This window comes from Pristis pectinata, chromosome 9, assembly GCF_009764475.1.
Source record: "Pristis pectinata isolate sPriPec2 chromosome 9, sPriPec2.1.pri, whole genome shotgun sequence".
In the NCBI taxonomy this organism is placed as follows: Eukaryota; Metazoa; Chordata; class Chondrichthyes; order Rhinopristiformes; family Pristidae; genus Pristis; species Pristis pectinata.
In genome coordinates this window covers 2,855,486-2,878,797 of record NC_067413.1, presented here as the reverse complement: position 1 = coordinate 2,878,797, position 23,312 = coordinate 2,855,486, and the positions used below count along the sequence as shown (strand labels likewise).

The 23,312-nt window shown below is 43.4% G+C and overlaps 2 protein-coding genes across 22 annotated transcripts in view; one reads left to right on the top strand and one right to left on the bottom strand.

Annotated features, from left to right (window-relative positions):
* LOC127574547 (oxysterol-binding protein-related protein 1-like) overlaps nt 1-15,305 on the top strand; it is a 212,593-nt gene extending 197,288 nt beyond the window's left edge. For 6 of the 9 annotated variants that reach the window (XM_052023612.1, XM_052023613.1, XM_052023615.1 and 3 more), the window contains 2 exons: nt 1,921-2,011; nt 11,195-15,305. In XM_052023612.1, coding sequence (XP_051879572.1) covers nt 1,921-2,011; nt 11,195-11,297 — 194 coding nt within the window. In that variant the 3' untranslated portion in view covers nt 11,298-15,305. The remainder of the gene's footprint in view (nt 1-1,920; nt 2,012-11,194) is intronic. The other 3 variants (XM_052023611.1, XM_052023616.1, XM_052023614.1) reach the window with 2 other exon arrangements.
* Nucleotides 15,306-15,399: 94 nt separating this feature from the next.
* Nucleotides 15,400-23,312, bottom strand: part of LOC127574553 (calcium-binding tyrosine phosphorylation-regulated protein-like) — a 28,875-nt gene continuing 20,962 nt past the window's right edge. For all 13 annotated transcript variants that reach the window (XR_007956920.1, XM_052023632.1, XM_052023641.1 and 10 more), the window contains one exon: nt 15,400-17,242. Coding sequence is in view for 12 of the 13 variants with exons in the window: in XM_052023632.1 (XP_051879592.1) it covers nt 16,869-17,242 (374 nt within the window). In the remaining variant the exon portion in view is untranslated. The remainder of the gene's footprint in view (nt 17,243-23,312) is intronic.

Genomic DNA, 23,312 nt, shown 5'->3' with positions numbered 1-23,312 from the left:
TTGTCTTGCATTCCGATCGTACAGATCAATTCATCACATCAGTGCAAGGGAAAACAATAACAGAATGCAGAGTATAGTGTTACAGAGAAAGTGCAGTGCAGGCAGATAATAAGGTGCAAGGTCATAACGAGGTAGATTGTGAGGTCAAGAGTCCATTTTATCGTACTAGGGGACTGTTCAATAGTCTTATAACAGCGGGATAGAAGCTGCCCTTGAGCCTGGTGGTACGTGCTTTCAGGCTTTTGTATCTTCTGCCCGATGGGAGGGGGGAGAAGAGAGAATGTCCGGGCTGGGTGGGGTCTTTGATTATGTTGGCTGCTTTACCGAGGCAGTGAGAAGAACTTACAGAAGTGATCCCTACGGAAAAGCAAACACTCTGCTGCCCAGTGAGTTTGCAGTCAAACTTGCATCTGCTTCCCCCTTTCCTGCACCTATCATAACTTCTCTCTGTCACTGATCTGAGTGTAGCTGGATTTAAGTTCGCCTATGTGATGTCCAGGGTAAAATCCATACGATCCAGCAATTTAAAGGTTGTATCAATTATCCCTCCAACCTGCTGATTTAAAAACAAATTGATTGGCCCAGGCAGTGTTTAGTAACGGTAACAGGCATTCACTTTCATTGCCACCTGTGTATCAGTGCTTGAGGCAGAGAATGAAGTCATGTCAGGAGACAGTACTGCAGTATAAACAGAACAGGTCTGTGACAAGTGATGCCGTACAGCTCTGTGCCAACTCTTCACAAAACTTCATCTTCACACCAGTTACTCATCTGCAGGTGAGTTACCTACAATCAAGTAGTCACAGAACAATACAGCACAGATACAGGCCCTTTGGCCCAACCAGTCCATGCCGACCATGGTGCCCACCCAGCTAGTCCCAATTTCCTGCGTTCAGCCCCTATCCCTCCAAGCCCCGCCCCTCCATGTACCTATCCAAGTGCTTCTTAAATGATTGTACCTGCCTCACCCACTTCCTCTGGCAGCTCGTTCCATATACTCACCACCCTCTGCGTGAAAAAGTTGCCCCTCAGGTCCCTTTTAAATCTTTCCCCTCTCACCCTAAACCTATGCCCCCTAGTTCTGGACTCCCCTACCCTGGGGAAAAGACTGTTACCGTCCACCTTATCTGTGCCTCTCATAATGTTAAACATTTCTATAAGGTCGCCCCTCATTCTCCTACGCTCCAAGGAATAAAGACCCAGCCTGGCCAACCTCTCCCTATAACTCAGGCCCTCGAGTCCTGGCACATCCTCGTAACCTTTTCTGTGCTCTTTCCAGTTTAACCACGTCTCTCCTATAACAGGGCGACCAAAACGGTACACACTTTGGACATTTATATAGCCTTGAAATACAAACACTCAAATTGAAATCTTTTGAAATCTTTCCCCTCTCACCTTAAACCTATGCCCCCTAGTTTTGAACTCCCCAACCCAGGGGAAAAGACTGTTACTGTCCACCTTATCTATGCTTCTCATAACTTTAAACACTTCTATAAGGTCACCCCTCATTCTCCTACGTTCCAAGGGCTGGCATCTGTCACAATAACACTGGCTGTAAGACTGGCATCTGTCACAGTGACGTTAGCCGTAATCCTGCCAACTGGATCACCTTGAACAAGGGGCCATCTTCAACCCCTGTGTTGTTTCACAGCGGGGGTCTGTTTGCTCAACCATGTACAAAGTGACATTAATTCAGGAGACGTAATAGCAGTAATGCATTAGTTTGTGGAAAGTGACTGTATTTCCAGTGGAAATTACAATAGAAGAGCTAGAAACTGTTGATCTGATTTTCCTGTCTGGTGCACTCATTAAGTACATGGATAGCTGTTGAAAGATTGAGCTGGAAAGCTGAGAGCTGTCATTTTCCTGCACCTCTCATTTGGTTACGTGAGAGCACGTGTGAATATTGCTGTTCTACAGATTTAGCCAGTGAAGAAAAGAAGAGATTGGAAGAAAAACAAAGAGCTGCTCGCAAACACCGAGCCAAGACTGATACTGAATGGAAAAACAAGTTAGTACTGAATTTTCCTACTTTATGACTAAGTGAATCACTGTTGAAGATTAAGGAGAGAATCGTGTTAAGACATTCTCCCCTGGACCCCTACATTTGTATATCAAGATCAGATTTATTGTCACTGGCTTGTATGTTGTGAAATGTGTTGTTTTGTGGCAGCAGTACAGAGCAAAGACATAAAATTACTATAAATTACAAAAATAAATAAATAGTGCAAAAGAGGAATAACGAGGTAGGGTTCATGGACCGTTCAGAAATCTGATGGCGGAGGAGAAGAAGCTGTTTCTAGAACATTGAGTGTGGGTCTTCAGGCTCCTGTACCTCCTCCCCGATGGTAGTAACGAGAAGAGGGTATGTCCCGGATGGTGAGGGTCCTTAGTGATGGATGCTGTCTTATTGAGGCACTGCCTCTTGAAGATGCCCTCGATGGTGGGGAGGGTTGTGCCGGTGATGGAGCTGGCTGAGTCTACAACCCTCTGCAGCCTCTTGTGATCCTGCACATTGGAGCCTCCATACCAGGTGGTGATGCAACCAGTCAGAATGCTCTCCACCGTACATCTGTAGAAATGTGTAAGAGTCTTTGGTGACAGACCAAACCTCCTCAAACTCCTACATCCAGTTAACTTAATATTGGGCGTGATTCCTTCATACATATGTCAGGATTCAAATGGTCTATTCATACTGGTGCTGATGGCCCTGAGTAATAACCCATGTTACAGTTAAGGTTCTCATTAGCAGACACTGTTCTCAATTACATTCGACCCTGCTTTAAAGTTAGAAATTCTGAAGCAAAGGTGTAATCACCCTATTTCCTCTAAGCAGTATTAAGTATTCAGAATCCATTTATTCTTAGTTACAATGACAGACTCTTACAGGCAAATAGCATTAGTTAGATTGGCATCATGGTCAGTGCAGACATGGTGGGCCGAAGGGCCTGTTCCTGTGCTGTGTACTGTTCTATGTCACCCTCTCCAGCTCCAACACCTGTTGAGATGTTTTCACCAGTGGAGAGTCACGAACAAGGCAGGTATTTGACACACTCTGGCACGCTTCAAGTTCCTGGGCGTCAGTGTCTCGGAGGATCTATCCTGAGTCCAACACATTGATGCAGTCACGAAGAATCTGATTCTGGTAGGCTGGTTCAGAAGGTTAAGGCACATGGGATCCAAGGTGAGCTGGCTAATTGGATCCAAAATTGGCTTGGTGATTATGGGGAACTGATGTAGATGGGGTAGATATCCAGTGTCTGTTTCCCATGGTAGGGGTGTCTAATACTAGAGGGCATAGGTGAGAGGGAGGAGCTTTAAAGGGGATCCGAGGGATACGTTTTTCAGAGTAGTTGATAGCTGGAGTGAGCTGCCAGAGGAAGTGGTGGAGGCAGGAACAGCATTTAAGAAGCATCTGGACAGGTACTTGAATGAGCAGGGCATCATATGGAATTAATACAGGCAAGTGGGGTTAGCATAGATAGGCATGATGGGCAGCAATGGGCCGAATGCTGTACAGCTCCATGGCGGTATTAGAGGAGTTGAGGCCAGCATCGATCAGCCATGATTATATTGAATGGTGGGGCAAAGTTCAGGAGCCTGGTGGCCTACTCCTGCTCCTGTTTTCTTGTGTTCTTAAACTTTAACAATCTATCCGTATGGGTGGAGTTAAGGAAAAAGAAAGGAGCAGTTACTCTACTAGGAGTATTCTATAGGCCCCCCGGTAGCAGTAGAGATATAGAGGAGCAGATTGGCAGGCAGTGTTTGGAGAGAAGCAGAAATAACAGGGTTGTTATAATGGGAGACTTCAACTTCCCAAATATAGACTGGAACCTGCTTAGTGCCAAAGGTTTAGATGGGACGGAATTTGTTAAGTGTGTCCAGGAGGGATTCCTGACGCAGTATGTTGACGGGCCGACTAGAGGGAATGCCATGTTAAATCTAGTTTTAGGAAATGAACCGGGACAGGTGAAGGATCTATTGGTGGGTGAGCATTTGGGGGACAGTGACCATTGCTCCATAACCTTTAAAATTGTCATGGACAGGGACAGGTGCAGAGAGGACAAGGGGTTTTTCAATTGGGGAAGGGCGAACTATGAGGCTATAAGGAGAGAACTTGGGAGTGTAAATTAGGATGTCCTTTTTGAAGGAAAATGTACCATGGGGATGTGGTCGATGTTCAGGGATCTTATGCAGGATGTTAGGGATAAATATGTCCCGGTGAGGCAGAGAAGGAATGGCAGGGTGAAGGAACCGTGGGTGACGAGAGAGGTGGAACGACTTGTTAGGGAGAAGAAGGTAACATACGTGAGGTATAAGCAGCAAGGTTCAGACAGGGCCCGTGAGGAATATAGGGTAGCGAGGAAGGAACTTAAGAAAGGGCTGAGGAGAGCTAGAAGGGGACATGAAAAGGCTTTGGCTAGTAGGGTTAAGGAAAATCCCAAGGCCTTTTTCACGTACGTGAAGGGTAGGAGGATGGCTAGGGTAAAGGTAGGTCCGATTAAGGACAAAGGTGGGAGAATTTGCCTGGAGGCGGCGGAAGCGGGAGAAGTTCTCAATGAGTACTTCTCTTCGGTATTCACCAGGGAGAGGGGTCTTGATGATGCGGAAGGGAGTGCTGGTAGGGTTAATGTTCTCGAGGTTGTTGATATCAAGAGAGAGGATGTGTTGAAGTTGTTAAATAATATTAAGACAGATAAATCTCCGGGGCCTGATGGGATTTTCCCCAGGCTGCTTCGAGAGGCTAGGGAGGAGATTGCTGAACCGCTGGTAAGGATCTTTGAGTCCTCGTTGTCTACGGGGGTGGTGCCGGAGGATTGGAGGGTTGCGAATGTGGTCCCCTTGTTCAAAAAAGGTAATAGGGATAGGCCAGGGAATTATAGACCAGTGAGTCTCACGTCTGTGGTGGGTAAGCTGTTAGAAAGGATTCTAAGGGATAGGATTTATGAACATCTTGAGAATCATGGACTGATTAGGGACAGCCAGCACGGCTTTGTGAAGGGAAGATCTTGCCTCACAGGCCTGATAGAGTTCTTTGAGGAGGTGACCAGGAAGATTGATGAGGGCAGTGTGGTGGATGTGGTTTACATGGATTTTAGTAAGGCGTTTGATAAGGTTCCTCATGGTAGGCTTCTTCAGAAGGTCAGAGGCCGAGGGATCCAAGGAAGCTTGGCTGTGTGGATTAGGAATTGGCTTGCATGTAGAAAGCAGAGGGTTGTGGTGGAGGGAGTGCCCTCGGATTGGAAGGCAGTGACTAGTGGTGTCCCACAGGGATCAGTTCTGGGAACTCTACTTTTTGTGATATTTATAGATGACTTAGATGAGGGGGTGGAGGGCTGGGTTAGTAAGTTTGCGGACGACACTAAGATAGGCGGTGTTGTGGATGGTGTGGAGGGCTGTCGGAGCTTACAGAGGGATATTGATAGGATGCAGAGCTGGGCTGACAAGTGGCAGATGGAGTTCAATCCGGAGAAGTGTGAGGTGGTACACTTTGGAAGGACAAACTCCAGGGCAGAGTACAGGGTAAACGGCAAGGTACTTGGCAGTGTGGAGGAGCAGAGGGATCTGGGGGTTCATATTCACAGTTCATTGAAAGTTGCCTCACAGGTGGATAGAGCAGTTAAGAAGGCCTATGGGATGTTGGCTTTCATAAGTCGCGGGATTGAGTTTAAGAGCCGTGAGGTTATGATGCAGCTTTACAAAACTCTAGTTAGGCCACACTTAGAGTACTGTGTTCAGTTCTGGTCGCCTCATTATAGGAAGGATGTGGAGGCGTTGGAGAGGGTGCAGAGGAGATTTACCAGGATGCTGCCTGGATTGGAGGGTATTGAATATGAGGAGAGGCTTAAGGTGCTAGGGCTTTATTCACTGGAAAGGAGGAGGATGAGAGGAGACATGATAGAGGTATATAAAATATTGAGAGGAATAGATACTCTGTCAGCGCCTCCTTCCCAGGGCACCAATGCTCAAGACGAGAGGTCATGGCTTTAAGGTTATGGGTGGGAGGTTCAGGGGAGATGTCAGAGGGAGGTTTTTCACCCAAAGAGTGGTTGGTGCATGGAATGCACTGCCTGGGGTGGTGGTGGAGGCAGATACATTGAACAGGTTCAAGAGCTTGTTGGATAGGCATATGGAGGAACGTGAGATAGAGGGATATGCGGGAGGAAGTGGTTAGGTAGTGTGAGGGTGGTCTGATGGACGGCACGACACGGTGGGCCGAAGGGCCTGTTTTGTGCTGTATGGTTCTATGGATACTGGACCGACACAGTGGCACACCAGTGCCTCAGAGCTCCAGCGACCTGGGTTCAATCCTGGACTCGGGCACTGTCTGTGTGGAGTTTGCACATTCTCTCTGTGACCGCATGGATTTCCCCGGGTGCTCCAGTTTCCTCCCACATCCCAAAGACTTGCTGGTTGTAGCTTAACTGTCTGCTATAATATACCCTTAGTGTAGGTGGGTGTCAGGCGAATCGAGGGGAAGCTGATGGGCATGAGAGAGAGAGTGGATTACAGGGCAATAAATGGGGTAATTGGTTTATTATTACCGAGGTACAGTGAAAAGCTTTTGTTTGCGTGCCATCCAGACAGATCATTCCAGACACAAGTACATCAAGGTAGAACAAAAGGGAAAAAAAAACAGAATGCAGAATATAGTGTTACAGTTAGCGGCAGACAAATAAAGTGCAAGGGCCATGATGAGGTACATTGGGAGATCAAGAGTTCATCTTTATCCTATGAGAGGTCCATTCAAGTGTCTCAGAATGAGACTGCAAACAGGGACTCCTTCTGTGTCATAAGAAAATATGATGATGTGATCTGATATTCTTTAGACGGCATGGTAGAAATATGTAGTTTTAATGTTGTTGTGTCCTACGTCACATTAACCTGAGGGTCTGCCCTGAACTTGGACTTGAAATGTGCCTACTTAGCACAATCGAAGTCCTGAGTGTGTGCCTGCTGAATACTATATTATGTCCACGCTGCAGGACTCAAACTTTCAAACACACACCCAACGTTGGAATTTAGATTTTCTTTATTCATACATTTGAAGGTTTGAACTTGTGTTGCATGCCTGTTCAGCAGAATGATGGTCTAATGTGGTCTAATCTGTGTTTCTCTCCACTGTTACCCCCAAAGGAACCAATTGGCAGAGGGTCCCAGGTTTGGCTTGTTTGCATTTTGTTTGCCAGTGCTGTGTTTTTAAATGCTTGGATTAACATTGACTCCCTTTGAAATGAACACTATAATCCAAACCTAATTCTTGGAGAAATGCATGGCCACACTTACTTAACACAGACTGTGACCAAAACCAATATCTAGTCCTCTATTGGATTAGAGCGTGTTTGACATAATTCACATTTTGTCCTACCCATCAAAATGACAAACTATAAAGAGATGTCCATTTTTCAAAATATTTCAAAATGGAGATATTAAATAAAAGAAACAGGCCATTCAGTCCAACTTATAGAACATACAGAACAGTACAGCACTGGACAGGCCATTCGGCCCACAATGTTGTGCCGATCTTGACACCAGTTTATACTAAATGTCCTCCTCCTGTGTATCATCCACATCCCTCCATTTTCTTCATATTCATGTCTCTAAAAGCCTCTTAAACTCCACCAAACTGCTTCCTTGCACCACCACCCCGATAACCCATTCCAGGCACCTACCGCTCCCTGTGTGTAAATAACTTGCCCCTCATGTCACCTTTAAACTTCCCTCCTCTAACCTTAAAAGCATGTCTTCTAGTATTTGACATTCCTATCCTGGGGAACAGATTCTGACTGTTTACCCTATCTGTGCCTCTCATGATTTTAAAAACCTCTGTTAGGTCTCCCCTCAGCTTCTGATACTGTCGGGAGAACAACCCAAGTTTGTCCAACCTCTCCTTATAGCTCATACCCTCTAATTAGGCAGCATCCTGGTGAACCTCTTCTGCACCCTGTCCACATCCTTCCTACAATGGGGCTTCTGGAACTGCACACAATACTCCAAGTGCGGTCTGACTCAAGTTTTACACAGCTGCAGCATGAATGACTTCCTCACTCATAACATTCTTATCCTGGTTTTCGACACAAACCCTGTTCTTGTCCCTGGTTATTAGTATTGGATTCCACCTCCTCTGGCAGCACATTCCAGATATCAACCGCTCTCTGAGTAAAATAAACCTCAATTCTCAGTTAAAATCCTTTCCTCTCACCTTAAACCCATGCCCTCTTGTTTTTGATATCTCTCCCACGGGGGAGAAAGGTATTTAATTCTCAGTGGACATGAGTTGATGTGGATGGTGTGGGCTCAATTCAGGACACCACCATCTATTGGCTTCTCCAGATGATAAGGTGCTTGGGCGGGTCTCAGATTAGCATTTGTGGACCTTGTTCATCCAGAGACAAATCTGGGAACTAACATACACAAAAGCAGAAAATCAATCAGATTAACAATTTACCAACCACATCAAGGCCTGGTTATCTGACACTAAATCAGCGGTAGTAAAAGGCATTGGCTAATAAATTCTGGCCATTTCACCAAAAGCCACCTTTCAGAATGTCAACCACAGGTGTTAATCACACAACAAAACTGAATTCTAGTGTATGAGGGCAACAGTCAAAGCATGATTCCTAACGTGGTCCTGGGGGTGGAAGTGAACCCTTGTTAAACAGCAGCAGAAGTTGTTGGAGTGAGAATGTTTCTCTATGACTGACCCTCTCTTCAGGATGTTCAGACTTCCTATTCACATCCCGAGGTGTATTAACCCACACTGACAGCAGATGTGTTTAGAATCAGAGCAATACAGCACGGATACAGGCCCTTCAGCCCAACCAGTCCATGCCGACCACGGTGCCCACCCAGCTAGTCCCATTTTCCTGCGTTCAGCCCCTATCCCTCCAAGCCCCGCCCCTCCATGTACCTATCCAAGTGCTTCTTAAATAATACTGTTGTACCTGCCTCACCCACTTCCTCTGGCAGCTCGTTCCATATACTCACCACCCTCTGTGTGAAAAAGTTGCCCCTCAGGTCCCTTTTAAATCTTTCCCCTCTCACCCTAAACCTCTGCCCCCTAGTTTTGGACTCCCCTACCCTGGAGAAAAGACTGTTACCGTCCACCTTATCTGTGCCTCTCATAATTTTAAACATTTCTATAAGGTCGCCGCTCATTCTCCTACATGCCAAGGAATAAACACTTGGCCTGGCCAACCTCTCCCTGTAACTCAGGCCCTCCAGTCCTGGCAACATCCTCGTAAATCTTCTCTGCGCTCTGTCCAGTTTAACCACGTCTCTCCTATAACAGGGTGACCAAACCTGTACACAGTTTGGACATTTATATGGCCTTGAAATACAAACACTCAAATTGAGAATCCAGTATTGCAACTACTTGAATACTAGCTGCCTTCTCTTGGATGTGATTTTATTGAAGCCATTACATAACTACATTTAAGTTGGCAGTGAGTATGTTTGTCTTGGTACATTTTCTCTAACAGTATGTTGTAGCCCATTTCCAGGATCTGAGAGACTGGCATGCCTAGATTATGAGTTGTTTGTCTGTGATGCATTCTTTAAGGCACAATTGGAATGGATTTATTATCCGGCTTCAATTAATAAATTTTACTTTTGTTGTTTGTCAAGCAGTGATATCACAAGTACATGCTTGAAGAATGCAGCATATCTTGTTAGGCATGTAACAGATGTATTATTACCATTTGACAGGAGTTTGTACTGGATTAATTTCAGGTCCATCAAAAGTTGAGTTTATTGTCAGATGCACAAGTCCATGTGTGCACAGGTGCAATGAAAAACTTACTTGCAGCAGCATCACAGGCACAGAGCATCAGAACACAACATTTACAAGAAAAACATAAATTAAACATAAATTATACACAATTTTTACAAGAAAGAGCACAATTAGAACAAAATAAACAGTTCATTGCAGTGTAAAGTGGTCATAGTGCTGCTGTACTGAGGTAGTGTTTAGGGTTGTGCCGGTTGGTTCGAGAACCAAATGGTTGAAGGGAAGTCACTGTTCTTGGACCTGGTGGTGTGGACTTCAGGTCCATCAGTGGTGGTAGTGTGCATACAGTGTGAAATCATCCACACTTACCAAATGCAAGAATGCACAATTGCACATATTGTCATCCCACTGATACACAGACATAAAAAACCAGGTCATCTACCAGCAAAATATGAAACTACTCAGCTTCATGCCAAATGTGAGATAACCCTTTACCATGTGGAACGGGAGACTGTCCACAGACACACAGCACAGGAACTGACCATATACAACAGTTGAACTCCATCAGAAATAAAATAGTTCCACATCTCATACCATCTCTTACCCGTTTTCTTAACTGCGCTGTAGTAGATCCTGTAAAAAGGAAGCAGACTTACTCAACCTTAATTGGTGTAAATCCCCTAATTGTGTATTTTCCATTCACCTGTGCCTCAACCAGTAAATTGTTCTGCATGTTGGCTGACAAGCTGAAGTGTCTTAATGAGCCGGGTAGGGCAAATTAAAGATGACATTTGGCCATTAACCCTCACGTTGAGCACTCCTGCTCCAAGGATATACTCTTTATATACTGCATTCTTCAAAGTGGTGTAAGCTTCAAAAGGTATGCATATCTGTGAATTGTAAAGTGATGAGTGTAAACTGGATTTGAATGAGCAAAAATAGAAATGTTCTCGGTGCATGAAATGTATGGTTTGAGCTGCAGCTCCCCCTCCACAGGTAACATCAGTTGCACAGGAGTAAGAGGCATTCTTTAATGCAATAAAAGCAAAGAGAAAATGCTGGGAACTCAGCAGGTCAGGCAGCATCTGTGGAAAGACGAGCAGAGTCAATTTTTGGAGTAAGACCCTTTGTCAGAGCTAAGAAAGAGCTCTTCGCCAGTCTTAACCCGTTTAGATAAAGGGCTGTAAGATACAGGAGCAGAATTAGGCCATTCAGCCCATTGAGTCTGCTCCAGCATTCAATCAAGGCTGATTTTTTTCAACCCCATTCTCCCGCCTCCTCCCCTTAACCCCCTAACCAATCTCTGCCTTAAATACTTGAAACATTAACTGTGTTTCTCTTTGTACACAAGCTGCCTCGCTCTACCGAGTGTTTCCAACATTTTCTGATTCTGTTTTTATTTTAAATTTCTGCATTTGCAGTTTTTTTGTGGTTTTCATGTTCTGTAATGCAATTTGTTAACAGGTGGTTCCATCAAGGGCCCAATCCGTACGTCGGTGCCTCAGACTGGCTGTACTCGGGAGGATACTGGGACAGGAATTATTCACATTGCTGTGATATTTATTAACACAGGAGTTTGATTCTGTCAGCATCTCTACTGCTGTGGTGCAAGCTTCAGCACAGATATTTTTAAAACAGTACAACCTCAACCAATGCAAATTTAATTCTGTTTTATTTCTTCCAATACAAAAGTTCTTTGCAAGTTTTTAAGTACTGCCAAGTATGTACACTAGAAGTCTCATACTGAGAACATCGCAGTGATAAACTTGTTGCTGTCTTCTCCAGCTGTTGCACAATTATTGAAACCTATAAATGCCTAGGCATAAAACTTTTGAGCTACCTCTGGCAGGTTTCATGTAAGGCAATGTGGGAACATAACTGGCCTGTGAACTTTAAGACAGATTATCTTATGGTATCTTTGCTGTTATTACTCAATCATGCTAGTTTGACTCAATCATTCTAAAATCACATCAAAATGTTACAGTATTTCAACAACATGCAAGTTGGACTGAATAATGCTTTTGTTCAGATCTGTTATGGAGATAGATAAAGACTGTAATTATAAAGTAGCAACCTCTATCGGAACTGTTTTGTAAACAGTATATTCCCCCATTTAGATTGATAAGATCTGCATAAGCCACCCATTAAATTGATATATTTCAGTGGACTTAGTAACTTGAACACTTGTTCAGTCTCTCACTAATGGACCTCTCACTCCAGAAGTGTGTGTGTGGAAGGATATTTTTACCTTAGTGCAATGTGCTCCAGCTTATGATCGAGTCATTGGTAAATCATAACATTGCATTTCCAGTTTTTTTTTGTTTATTTAATGTGTGTTTGTTTTGAATTTGACTTGTCATGTAGTGTTTTATTCAGGAGTTTCAAAGCCATGACAAGCTTTGCGACCCTAGTTTGAAAAGCTGTATTGCTAAATGTGTAAAGAGAATTCTGTAATTATTTGTACAGTACATCAGAGTATGTTCCTGAAATCTGAAATTTCAAAAACTAAGGTTGAGTACATTGAAACTGCAATGTTTATAATTAAAGTATGACCAGTTCGTGCACTGTTAACCAATTGGACAAAACACTCCCGTTCTACAATAGTGAATTCTACTCTCTAGATTTGCAATTGATCTGGCCTTTGTAAGTTAGATTGATTGTGAAATACTGCAATTATTGGCACTGACAATGGGTGTGCTTCTATGTTGCACATCACCCAGTTTGTATAAAAATATGAAATAAGTGAAATTCATTGTGTTAAACTTTCAGCACATTTTCCATGTGTGATGCATTGCAGTTGATGACACTGGATTCAATTAAACTCCTGATTGGATTGTTAGGTCACTTGCTATTTTTTTTCTATTTTCAACTCTGAAGAATGTAAAACAGACTTGGAATCCATCTCTGTATCTCTTATGTCTACTGTTAACATTTCCACTAGCGGTGTATTGGATTGAATTTCAAGGAAACGTATTTCTAGGTATCTAGTTTATATCTCAGAACTAATAGAAGGGCAACACTGTTGGATTTTTAACAACTGTTTTGTCATTTAATGGAAGTATATAAAATGTTATTGCTGCTAAATAAAGGCTTTACAAAAAACTCTTGGATATCTAAATCTAGAGAAATTTTAGATGCTGGAAATCTTAAATAAAAGCAGAAGATACAGGAAACAGCTGGTAGGTCAGGCAGCACCTGTGGACAGAAAGTTAACATTTCAGATCCAAGACCCTTTCTCAGAACTGGGAGAGAGAGAGAGAGAAAACAGGTTATTTTAAGTTGCAGGAGAGGTGGTGGGGAATAGGAGAAAGGGAATATCCCAGATAAGGTTACAGTGTAGGGAAGCCTGGGGTTATGCACCTGGTAGGAAGAATAAAGGTGTAAACTATTTTCTAAATGGGGAGAAAATTCAGAAATCAGAGGTGCAAAGGGATTTAGGAGTCAGAGTTCAGGATTCCCTTAAGGTTAACATGCAGGTTGAGTTCTTTAGTAAAGAAGCCAAATACAATGTTAGCATTCTTTTCAAGATGACTAGAATATAAAAGCAAGGATGTACCACTGAGTCTTTATAAGGCGTTGGTCAGGCTGCACTTGGAATATTGACATCAATTTTGGGCCCTGTTTCCAAGGAAGGATGTGCTGGCCCTGGAGAGGGTCCACAAGAATGATCTCGGGAATGAAAGGCTTAACGTAGCATGAGTGTTTGGGCCTGTGCTTGATGTTCAGAAGGATGAGAGGGGATATCACTGAAACCTACCAGATACTGAAAGGCCTGGATACAGCAGCTCTGGAGAGGATGTTTCCATAAAAAGGAGAGTCTACGATCCAAGGGCACAGCCTCAGAATAAAGGGACGTCCCTTTAAAACTGAGATGAGGAGGAATTTCTTCAGCCAGAGGGTGTGGAATTAGTTGCCACAGAGTGCTGTGGAGGCCAAGTCATTGGGTGCATTTAACACAAAGACTGATAGGTTCTTGATTGGTAAGGGGGTTAAGGGAGCAGGTAGGAGAACAGGGTTGTAAAACAAAAAAATCAGCCATGATTGAACGGTGGAGCAGACTCGGTGGGCTGAATGGCCTATTTCTGCCCCTATATCTTATGGGTGAGACCAACTGTTAGTTAGAGGCAGGCTGTGCTGCTTTATCTTTGTTATGTCCTGCTAATAGCTGAGGGTTATGCCCAGCGAGTCAAACTGTACTAATGAGAGAGAAAAACTGCGGCAGGATCATAGCTAGATCACTTGCATCAGCAATGGCCAGTTCTGATACAGACAGAAGGCAAGTTACCTAAAGTTAGAATTCATTACTGATCCAGAAGGTTGCACCTTGCCCAGATAGAAGACTAGGTATTGTTTCTTAAACAAGTTGAGCCTTGTAACAGTACAAGGAGGCCATCAACAGGGCACAGTTGGAGTGGAATAGACAATTAAAGTGGCAGGCAACCACAAGCTCGGGGTCGTCCCTGTGGACTGAACGCAGGTGCTCTACAACTTACGAGTGGATCAGGGAGTAGGGGTAAGAGGGAGATGAATTTCTGCAGGTAGCCAAATTTGTGGCTCCTCAAAGTAAACACCCGATTCTGTTTCGATTTTTATAAACAGACAAAGCCACATTGTGAACACTTCCTGCAGTACACTGCACTGGAAGAAATGCATGTGAATTGCTGTTTCATCTAGAAAGACTTCAATCCCACCTACCTATCTCTGGCTTGATGCAACATCACGTAATTCATCTCGTCCCTTCCCACCAACCAGGGGACCCAAATGGTCTCTCTGTTTTCAGGAAGAGAGATGTGTCCAACTGTGTTACCTACAGAGAGATCTCTCTGGCTGCCAGCCACAGGGGAAATCGTCACCATTGTCCTCCTCAACCATCTCCTTGTGGCCAAAGAACTGCTCTCCAGTGTGCAGTATGGATTCTGTCCCTCGAGCGGCACAATGGACTTCACTGCACAGGAACTCCAGGGTGACTGCAGGAAGCAGTACCACCCATTTTCTATGGCTTTTTGTCAACCTCACTTAAACCACTGACCCCATCAACAGGAAGGGACGATGGAGCACTCACCACAAATGAATTCATTTCCCTCTTACACCTGCTCCGTGATCCACTCACATGAACCTAGGGAATTAGGCCACTTATGCCCTTGAGCTGATACAACCAATGCTGTCTTCGCAAAATCCTCCAAATCTACTGAAAGGATAAGCAGACCAACATTATTATTCTCTCCCACACTAGGATCCCTAGCATCGAGGCCCTAATTATATTGTCAGCTCCATTAAGCAAATCATGTCATTCACAAAATAGATTCTCTGGGACTTCATCTATTGGAGTATAGGAGAGGGATGATCTTATAGAGGTGTCTAACTATAAGGGGCATAGATAGGGTGAACGCACAGTCTTTTTCCCAGGGTTGGGGAATCAAGAATGAGAGAGCACAGGTTTAGGGTGAGGGGTGACATTTAATAGGCACCTGAGGGGCAACTTTTTCCACCCAGAGACGGGGAGAACGTACAAACTCCTTACAGTGGCCGGAATTGAACCCGGGTCTCTGGCACTGTAAAGCATTATGGACCAGTTGGGCTGAAGGAACAGTTTCTGTGTTGTATGACTATAATGGCTGAGAGTCAACCAGTCAACCACATTGGGGGGGGGGGGAGGGGGGAGAGTGGTGGGGTGTCAGGAGTTAAATACCAGACTAGCTAAGGATAACATCCATCCTTCCCTGACAGTCTGGGCATGATTATAGTCACCATTTCAGATAACAGATTTTTTAAAGATTCTCTATTTTTAATTACTTGAATTTAAAATTCCCAAACCATCCCAGTTTCTGGATATTAGTTTATCAGCTTAATAACTGGATTTGAGGGGTACAGTTTATAATAGTTATCAGTAACGCTATTACAGCGCCAGTGACCCGGGTTCAATTCCAGCCTCTGTCTGCAAGGAGTTTGTACATTCTCCCCGTGTCTGCGTGGGTTTCCTCCGGGTGCTCCAGTTTCCTCCCACATTCCAAAGACGTACGAGTTAGGAAGTTGTGGGCGTGCTATGTTGGCGCCGGAAGCGTGGCGACACTTGCGGGCTGCCCCCAGAACACTCTACGCAAAAGATGTATTTCACTGTGTGTTTCGATATACATGTGACTAATAAAGATATCTTACCTTCATTGCATGTCACAATTTCACTTTCCTAATGCACAGGAATTAAAATTTTTAATATTTTTAAATTTTTTTAAAAATTCAAATGAACTGATTAAACTGATTAGTCATCAGTAGAACCATTACCTCTGCATTTATCTCTCTCCCCTCCACACTCCACTTTGCAGTGGTGGTTCCCCACCTGAAGAAGCCTACCGAGAATGGGAGGTGGGTGGGGAGAGCCTGTGAAGGGGATAGATTACAGGAATCCCTGCAAAATGTTTACTATTGTCACAGGTACCAAGATGCAGCGAAAAGCTTTTGGTTTGCATGTCATCCAGGCAGATCAGGACGTACATAACCACATCGAGGTAGTAAAGAAAGAAAACAGAATGCAGAATATAGTGTTACAGTTACAGAGAAAGTGCAGTGCTGTAGATAAATAAAGTGCAAGGGCTACGACGAGATAGATTGGGAGATCAAGAGTTCAAGATTATTTATACATTTATTCATCTAGTAAAGTATTTAGTACTGAATGCAGTCTCACCTCTCCCATTATCCCTTTAGGACTCCAATCTCTTTAGAATCAATTAATATAAGAAATGGGAGCAGGAGCCTGCTCATGAAGAAAGCTCATGGCCAATCTGATCTTGGCCTCAACTCCACTTTCATAATCCAAGAAGTAATTCCTCCGCGACTTGGTCTTATGTGCTCCACCTTTATCCTGAGACTATGACCCTCAGGTCCTTCATTTCCTTAGCAAGAAACATTCATGTTGTCAATTCCACTAAGTATCTTTTTATATTTTAGTAGGATTCTTCTGGACTAGGTCCAATCTGCTGAATTAAATACTACCAAGTCTAAACTTCAGGGAAAGTGGATAATATAATAAAGCATTATTCAATTAGAAAGCCATTTTTATTGCAGAAAATTGAACTTTTTTAATATCCTGATCTTCAACTCAAGTGGATTAACATTGATATGACCATGGAACTATGTTTCATAATTAATTTTGAAAATAATTCTCATGTTGATCAGAAGTCTTATAATGAAATGAGTCACCTGTTGTTGTGATGTTCATGGCTGAATGTATTTCATTTACAGTAATAGTTAGGTCTTCAAGGCGACTTATCAGATCTTGCACTCGAAACTCCAGATCACCAAGCCGGATAAATAATTTGTGAAAAACTTCAGTCATGATGTTAAGGGATTCCTGCTGGGTTTCCGAATGTAACATTTGTACATCCAATAATTTTGATGCCTGGTTGCAACTGCAGTAAGCTGCTGGAGGAGAAAAATCATTTTCCGAACATCTATCACTTTGGGAAGGCGTTGATATAGATTCCATATCTTGCATTCCATTTACAGTTTCATAAACTCCTACAAAGGGAAATACAGATCAGAAAAGGCATACAATTTTGGGACAAGTCATGACAATCACTGAAAAGTTAACTAGAAAAGTAATAGCAATTGTGGACTTTTAATAGCATAACCAGTTTACTGCATGGAACAAGAACATATTTTAACTGATGCATGCTTTGTCATGGGTTTCACCAAGTTGTTAAATATGACAACATCTGTAAGAAATTGTAGTGCCCAGCTACGTTGCCTAGAGGCCTGTTGGAGTGCTCCACCGAATGGTCCTTCAGTTTTAATTATTAGAAGATGTCCATTGAGAGATCCAGCAACAATGTAGGTCACTTTGCCTATTGCTGGTACTCCAAAACAGCTTTCCATTTAGTTCCATTGAGTATATTAAGCAGCTACACTCCACCACCACCAACAACCATCCATCCACCCTTATACAGACACTCTGCTTCTTGTACAAGATGTTGGTGAGGCCACATTTGGTGACCCTGCTATAGGAAAGATGTCATTAAGCTGGGAAGAGTGCAGAGGAGATTTGCCAGGATGTTGCTGGGACTCGGGGGACCGAGTTATAGAGAGAAGTTGAGCAGTTTAGGACTCACAGGAGAATGAGGACAGATATTAGAGGTATATAAAATCATGAGGGACATAGGTAGGGTGAATGTGCAGTTTTTTCCCAGGGTTGGGAATCAAGAACTAGAGGGCATAGGTTAGGGTGAGAGGGGAGAGATTTAATAGGAACCTGAGGGGCAACTTTTTCACCTGAAGGGTGGTCAGCATATGGAACGAGCTGCCAGAGGAAGTGGTTGAGGCAGGTACATTAACAACATTTAAGACACATTTGGACAGTTACATGGATAGGAAAGGTTCAGAAGGATATGGTTCAAATGCAGGCAAATAGCTTAGATGGGCATCTTGGTTGGCATGGACTAGTTGGGCTGAAGGGCCTGTATCCTACCACCACATTACTTGTTTTGAATTGCTTTGTAAAAGTCTGATCCAGTGTCTTAAATAAATTGTTTTAAGTAGTGCCCTGTGAATGAGTAACGTGACCTGCCACTAACCTTATCCTACTCCATGTCCCCTACACTCTGGTTCCAATATTTTCAATACAGCATCAAACTATGTTAGAGTATATTCAAACCACAAGCACAATTCCAGAACAAAGCTCTGGGTTAAGAAGAGACAAGTGAAAAAAAAGGACTGCAGATGCTGGAATCTAGATGAAAAAGCAGGCGGTCAACGTTCCTGACCTGAAACGTTGACCACCTGCTTTTCTCCACAGATGCTGCCTGGCCTGCTGAGTTCCTCCAGCATCATCGTGTTTTTCATTAAAGGATCACAAGATCACAAGATAAGGGAGCAGAAGCAGGCCATTCGGCCCATCGAGTCTGCTCCAAGGAAAAGGGAAAAAGAAATGGGGTGGGAAAAAAAGAAGAGAAAAAAAAACTATTCTAATCCCATTTGCCAGCCTTATCCCCATATCCCTTGATACCCTGACTATTTAGATATCTGTCTATCTCCTCCTTGAATACCCCCACTGATCTGGCCTCCACTGCTGTGCGTGACAAGGAGTTCCACAATTTCACCACCCTCTGGGTAAAGAAACTTCTCCTCATCTCTGTCTTGAAACTGTACCCTCTAATTCTAAGATTGTGCCCTCTGGTCCTGGACACGCCCACCAAGGGAAACAGCCTAGCCACATCTACTCTATCCTTACCTGTCAACATTTTAAATGTCGCTACGAGGTCCCCTCTCATCCTTCTGTACTCCAGCGAGTACAGTCCAAAAGCCGACAAACGCTCATCATACTTAAGCCCTTTCATTCCTGGAATCATTCTCGTAAATCTCCTCTGAACCCTCTCCAACGTCAGCACATCCTTCCTAAGATGTGGGGCCCAAAACTGCGCACAGTATTCCAAATGAGGCCTCACTAGCGCCCCGTAGAGCCTCATCAACACTTCCTTACTTTTATACACTATACCTCTCGAGATGAATGCCAACATAGCATTCGCTTTCTTAACCACCGATCCAACCTGGTGGTTAACTTTTAAGGTATCTTGTATGAGTACCCCCAAGTCCCTTTGTACTACCGCACTATCAATCTTCTCTCCTTCTAGATAATAATCTACCTGCTTATTTCTGCTTCCAAAGTGTACAACTGCACATTTCTCAACATTGAATCTCATCTGCCATTTCCTTGCCCATTCTCCTAAACTGTCTAGGTCCCTCTGCATTCTTTCTATTTCCTCTATGCTCCCTACTCCTCCACTTATCTTGATGTCATCCGCAAACTTAGCCACACAACCATTTATTCCATCATCCAAATCATTGATGTACAAGGTAAAAAGAAGAGGCCCCAACACCGACCCCTGCGGCACACCACTAGTAACCGGTAACCAACCAGAACGAGATCCTTTTATTTCCACCCTTTGCTTCCTGCCAACCAGCCAATTCTCCACCCATTTTGCTACCCTGCCCATAATTCCATGACCTCTCATCTTATTAATCAGTCTCTTGTGAGGCACCTTATCGAAGGCCTTTTGAAAGTCTAAATACACAACGTCTACCGCCTCTCCCTTATCCACCCTACCTGTGATTTCTTCAAAAAACTCCAATAGGTTGGTCAGACAGGACCTCCCCTTCACAAAACCATGTTGACTAGGTCCTATCTTGCCTTGCGCCTCTAGGTATTCGGTAACCTCCTCCTTGAGGATAGACTCCAATAATTTTCCCACCACTGACGTCAGACTAATAGGTCTGTAATTGCCTTTGTGCTGCCTCCCACCTTTCTTATACAACGGAACTACATTCGCTACCCTCCAGTCCTCCGGAACCATGCCAGAATCTATCGATTCCTGAAAAATAATCGCCAATGCCTCCGCTATCTCCACAGCCACCTCCTTCAGAACCCGGGGATGCACCTCATCCGGTCCGGGAGACTTATCAGCCTTAAGCCCCTTTAGTTTTCCAAGCACCTTCTCCCTATTAATCTCAATTGAACTCAGCTCCAATTCGTGAGACTCCTGACTAACGGGCACATTGCTTATGTCCTCCACGGTGAAGACCGATGCAAAATATTCATTCAATTCCCTTGCCATCTCACTATCATCCATTATAATACCTCCTGCACCGTTATCAATTGGTCCTATGTCAACCCGTGTCTCTCTTTTATTCCTTATGTATTTAAAAAAACTCTTAGAATCCTTCCGAATGTTGTCCGCCAGCTTCCTTTCGTAACTCATCTTTGCTTTCCTAATGACCTTCTTAGTTTCTCTCTGCAGATTTTTAAAATCGTTCCAATCTTCTGTTTTCCCACTAATTTTTGCTACTTTGTACGCCGCCCCTTTTGCTTTTATTTTATCCTGCACCTCCCTCGTTATCCACATCTGTGCCTTTTTTCCATTCAAAACCTTTTTTCTTGGAATATATCTGTCCTGCATTGTCCTTATTTCCTGTAGAAATTTCTTCCATTTTTCCTCTGCTGTCCCTCCAGCTAACTTACTCCTCCAATCAATTTGGGCCAACTCATCTCTCATACCTTTGTAATTTTCCTTATTCCACTGAAATATCGATACACCAGTTATCAGCTTCTCCTTCTCAAACTTGAAACTAAACTCAATCATATTGTGATCACTTGTTCCCAGTGGTTCCTTTACCTTTAGTTCCCTAATCACCTCGGGTTCACTACACAGCACCAATCCAAAACAGCCGATCCCCTGGTGGGCTCCTCAATAAGTTGCTCCAGAAAAACATCCCTTAGACATTCCACAAACTCACTCTCCTGAGTACTACCGCCTTGCTGCATTTCCCAGTCCACCTTCATGTTAAAATCCCCCATAATTATCTTCACATTGTCACTCTGACACGCTTTTTCTATCTCAATCTGCAACTTATGGTCCACTTCCTGACTGCTGTTCGGGGGCCTATATATGACTGCTATTATTGTTCTTTTACCCTTGCTATTTCTCAGCTCCACCCATAAGGATTCCACCTCCTCTGACCCAATGTCCTTCCTTTCTATTGATTTTATATCGCTACTAACCATCATGGCCACACCTCCCCCTCTGCCTACCCTCCTATCCTTCCTATATACTGTATACCCCTTGACATTCAGTTCCCAATCACATCCATCATGAAGCCACGACTCAGTGATTGCAACGATGTCATATTTATTAACCTGTAGTTGTGCCACTAGGTCATCTACTTTATTCCTGATGCTACGTGCATTTAAATATAGTATGTTTAGACTGGTATCTGCTATTGATTTTATTGTACTTCTATTGATCAGCAGATTATCCTGACTTTCTACCTGTCCATCCTTCTTACTATCTTCGCTACCTACTATCTTAGACATGTTCGTGTAGACCTCATCCCCTATCCTAACATTCGGTATCCGAACATCCTCATCCCCGATCCTAACATTCTGTATCCCAGCAAACTTATTTTTACTGGAAAATATTTAGCGTGATATACGGCTGTAAATGTTCCTGCTTTCAGAATCTTCTAACAAGTGCCTGCTTATTGTTTGAATTAATTAAAGGTATTGTGAAATGAAGTAATTTTTTCAAACAGAGACCAGTAGATTGGGACTACCATTTTGCATTACAGCTCTGCTTCAAGAACTTGCAATAACCCACCACTTATCCAGAAGTACTCTCCAACAATAACCCCGGTCCAAATCTCAGTGCTCCTCACCCAGTTTTCTCCAGCCAGAAAGTTGTATGTTAGAGGTCCAATATGCTCACTTTCAGCGGTAAAGTTAGGCAGCTTAACGGTATACTCATTAAATGGGTCTGGTGTTGCTGATTAGAACTCGTGTAACAGCTGGTGTTATATTCAACAAGTGCTGAATCAATAGACTACTACTACTTCTGCATTCAACATCTAGTAAAGCAGCATGAACCAAATCCTAATCACTCGCTGCTCTCAGCAAGATGAACTCAAGAAAAATAAGAGAAACAGTTCAACAAAACTGTACATAGTCCTAACGTACAGCAATTCATATCAGTTGGTGAGAAGTAAACAATCTAAGAAAATTAATTTTTTTTCCAGTAAAAATATGAGCTACAGTCAAACTCTTTCTTTCCTTTTCAGAGTAATGTGCTGTTTGGACCACAAAGAGATTCCGTACATAGCACTGTGGTCTTAATTACAACACAGAACTGTACAGCACTGGAACAGGCCCTTCAGTCCACCACGTTGTGAAGTTTCAAAGTTTTTCAAATTAACTTCAAAATGGTTCAACAAAAGAAACCGTATTTAAGGCTGCCAGGAGACGCTTTCTACTAAATAATCTTCACCTGTCAGTTGTCATTGGTTAATCTGGGGTTTGATAAATTAGGTTAATGAATCAAACACCCGGAGGCAGCAGCCATAGCAACACCCAGCATCCACATGTATGCGCTCATACAAGGCTGAGGTAGCTAGTTAATTGAACTACAGGGAAATCAAGCGTTATGGAAAGCAGGCAGGAAGGTGGAAGGTGGAGTTGAGGCCAATGATTAGAAGGTGATCATGATATTAATGAATGGTGGAGCAGACTTGCAGGGCCACATAGCTTATTCCTCATATCCTCTGGCCTTCATTGCAGGGGTTCTCTCTGCACCAGTCATCCCAAATGTCAATGGAGTTCTGAGCAGATGCAATCAGTCATTCTCAGGGCAAGGCTGGGTGGACTGAGGATGAAGGAGAAAGACCTATGCCTAATTTTCTGATGAAACCTACTGGCAGGAGAATTTGATGCACGAAACAGTGTGTTTGATCTTCCTGATGAGAAACTGATGAAAAGTGGGAAAGGAGAATCAATGTAAAGAGAAGTTGGTGGGTTTACTCATGAACAATGTATCTAGTGTGGCTTCAAGCCACAGCAATGACTACAGGAGTTCTTTCTGGCTACATTTCTTTTACTCTCTAACTTTTGCTTCAAGTTTATTTGAAGATTTGAGTTTGGGTTCAATTTTTGGCATTCATTGTGACTCATTAAAATCAGCAAACACACTCTTAAAAACAGCCCCTTTGGCCCTCCAAGTCTATGCTGACCATCGTGCCTATCTATACCAATCCCACTTGCCTGCATTAA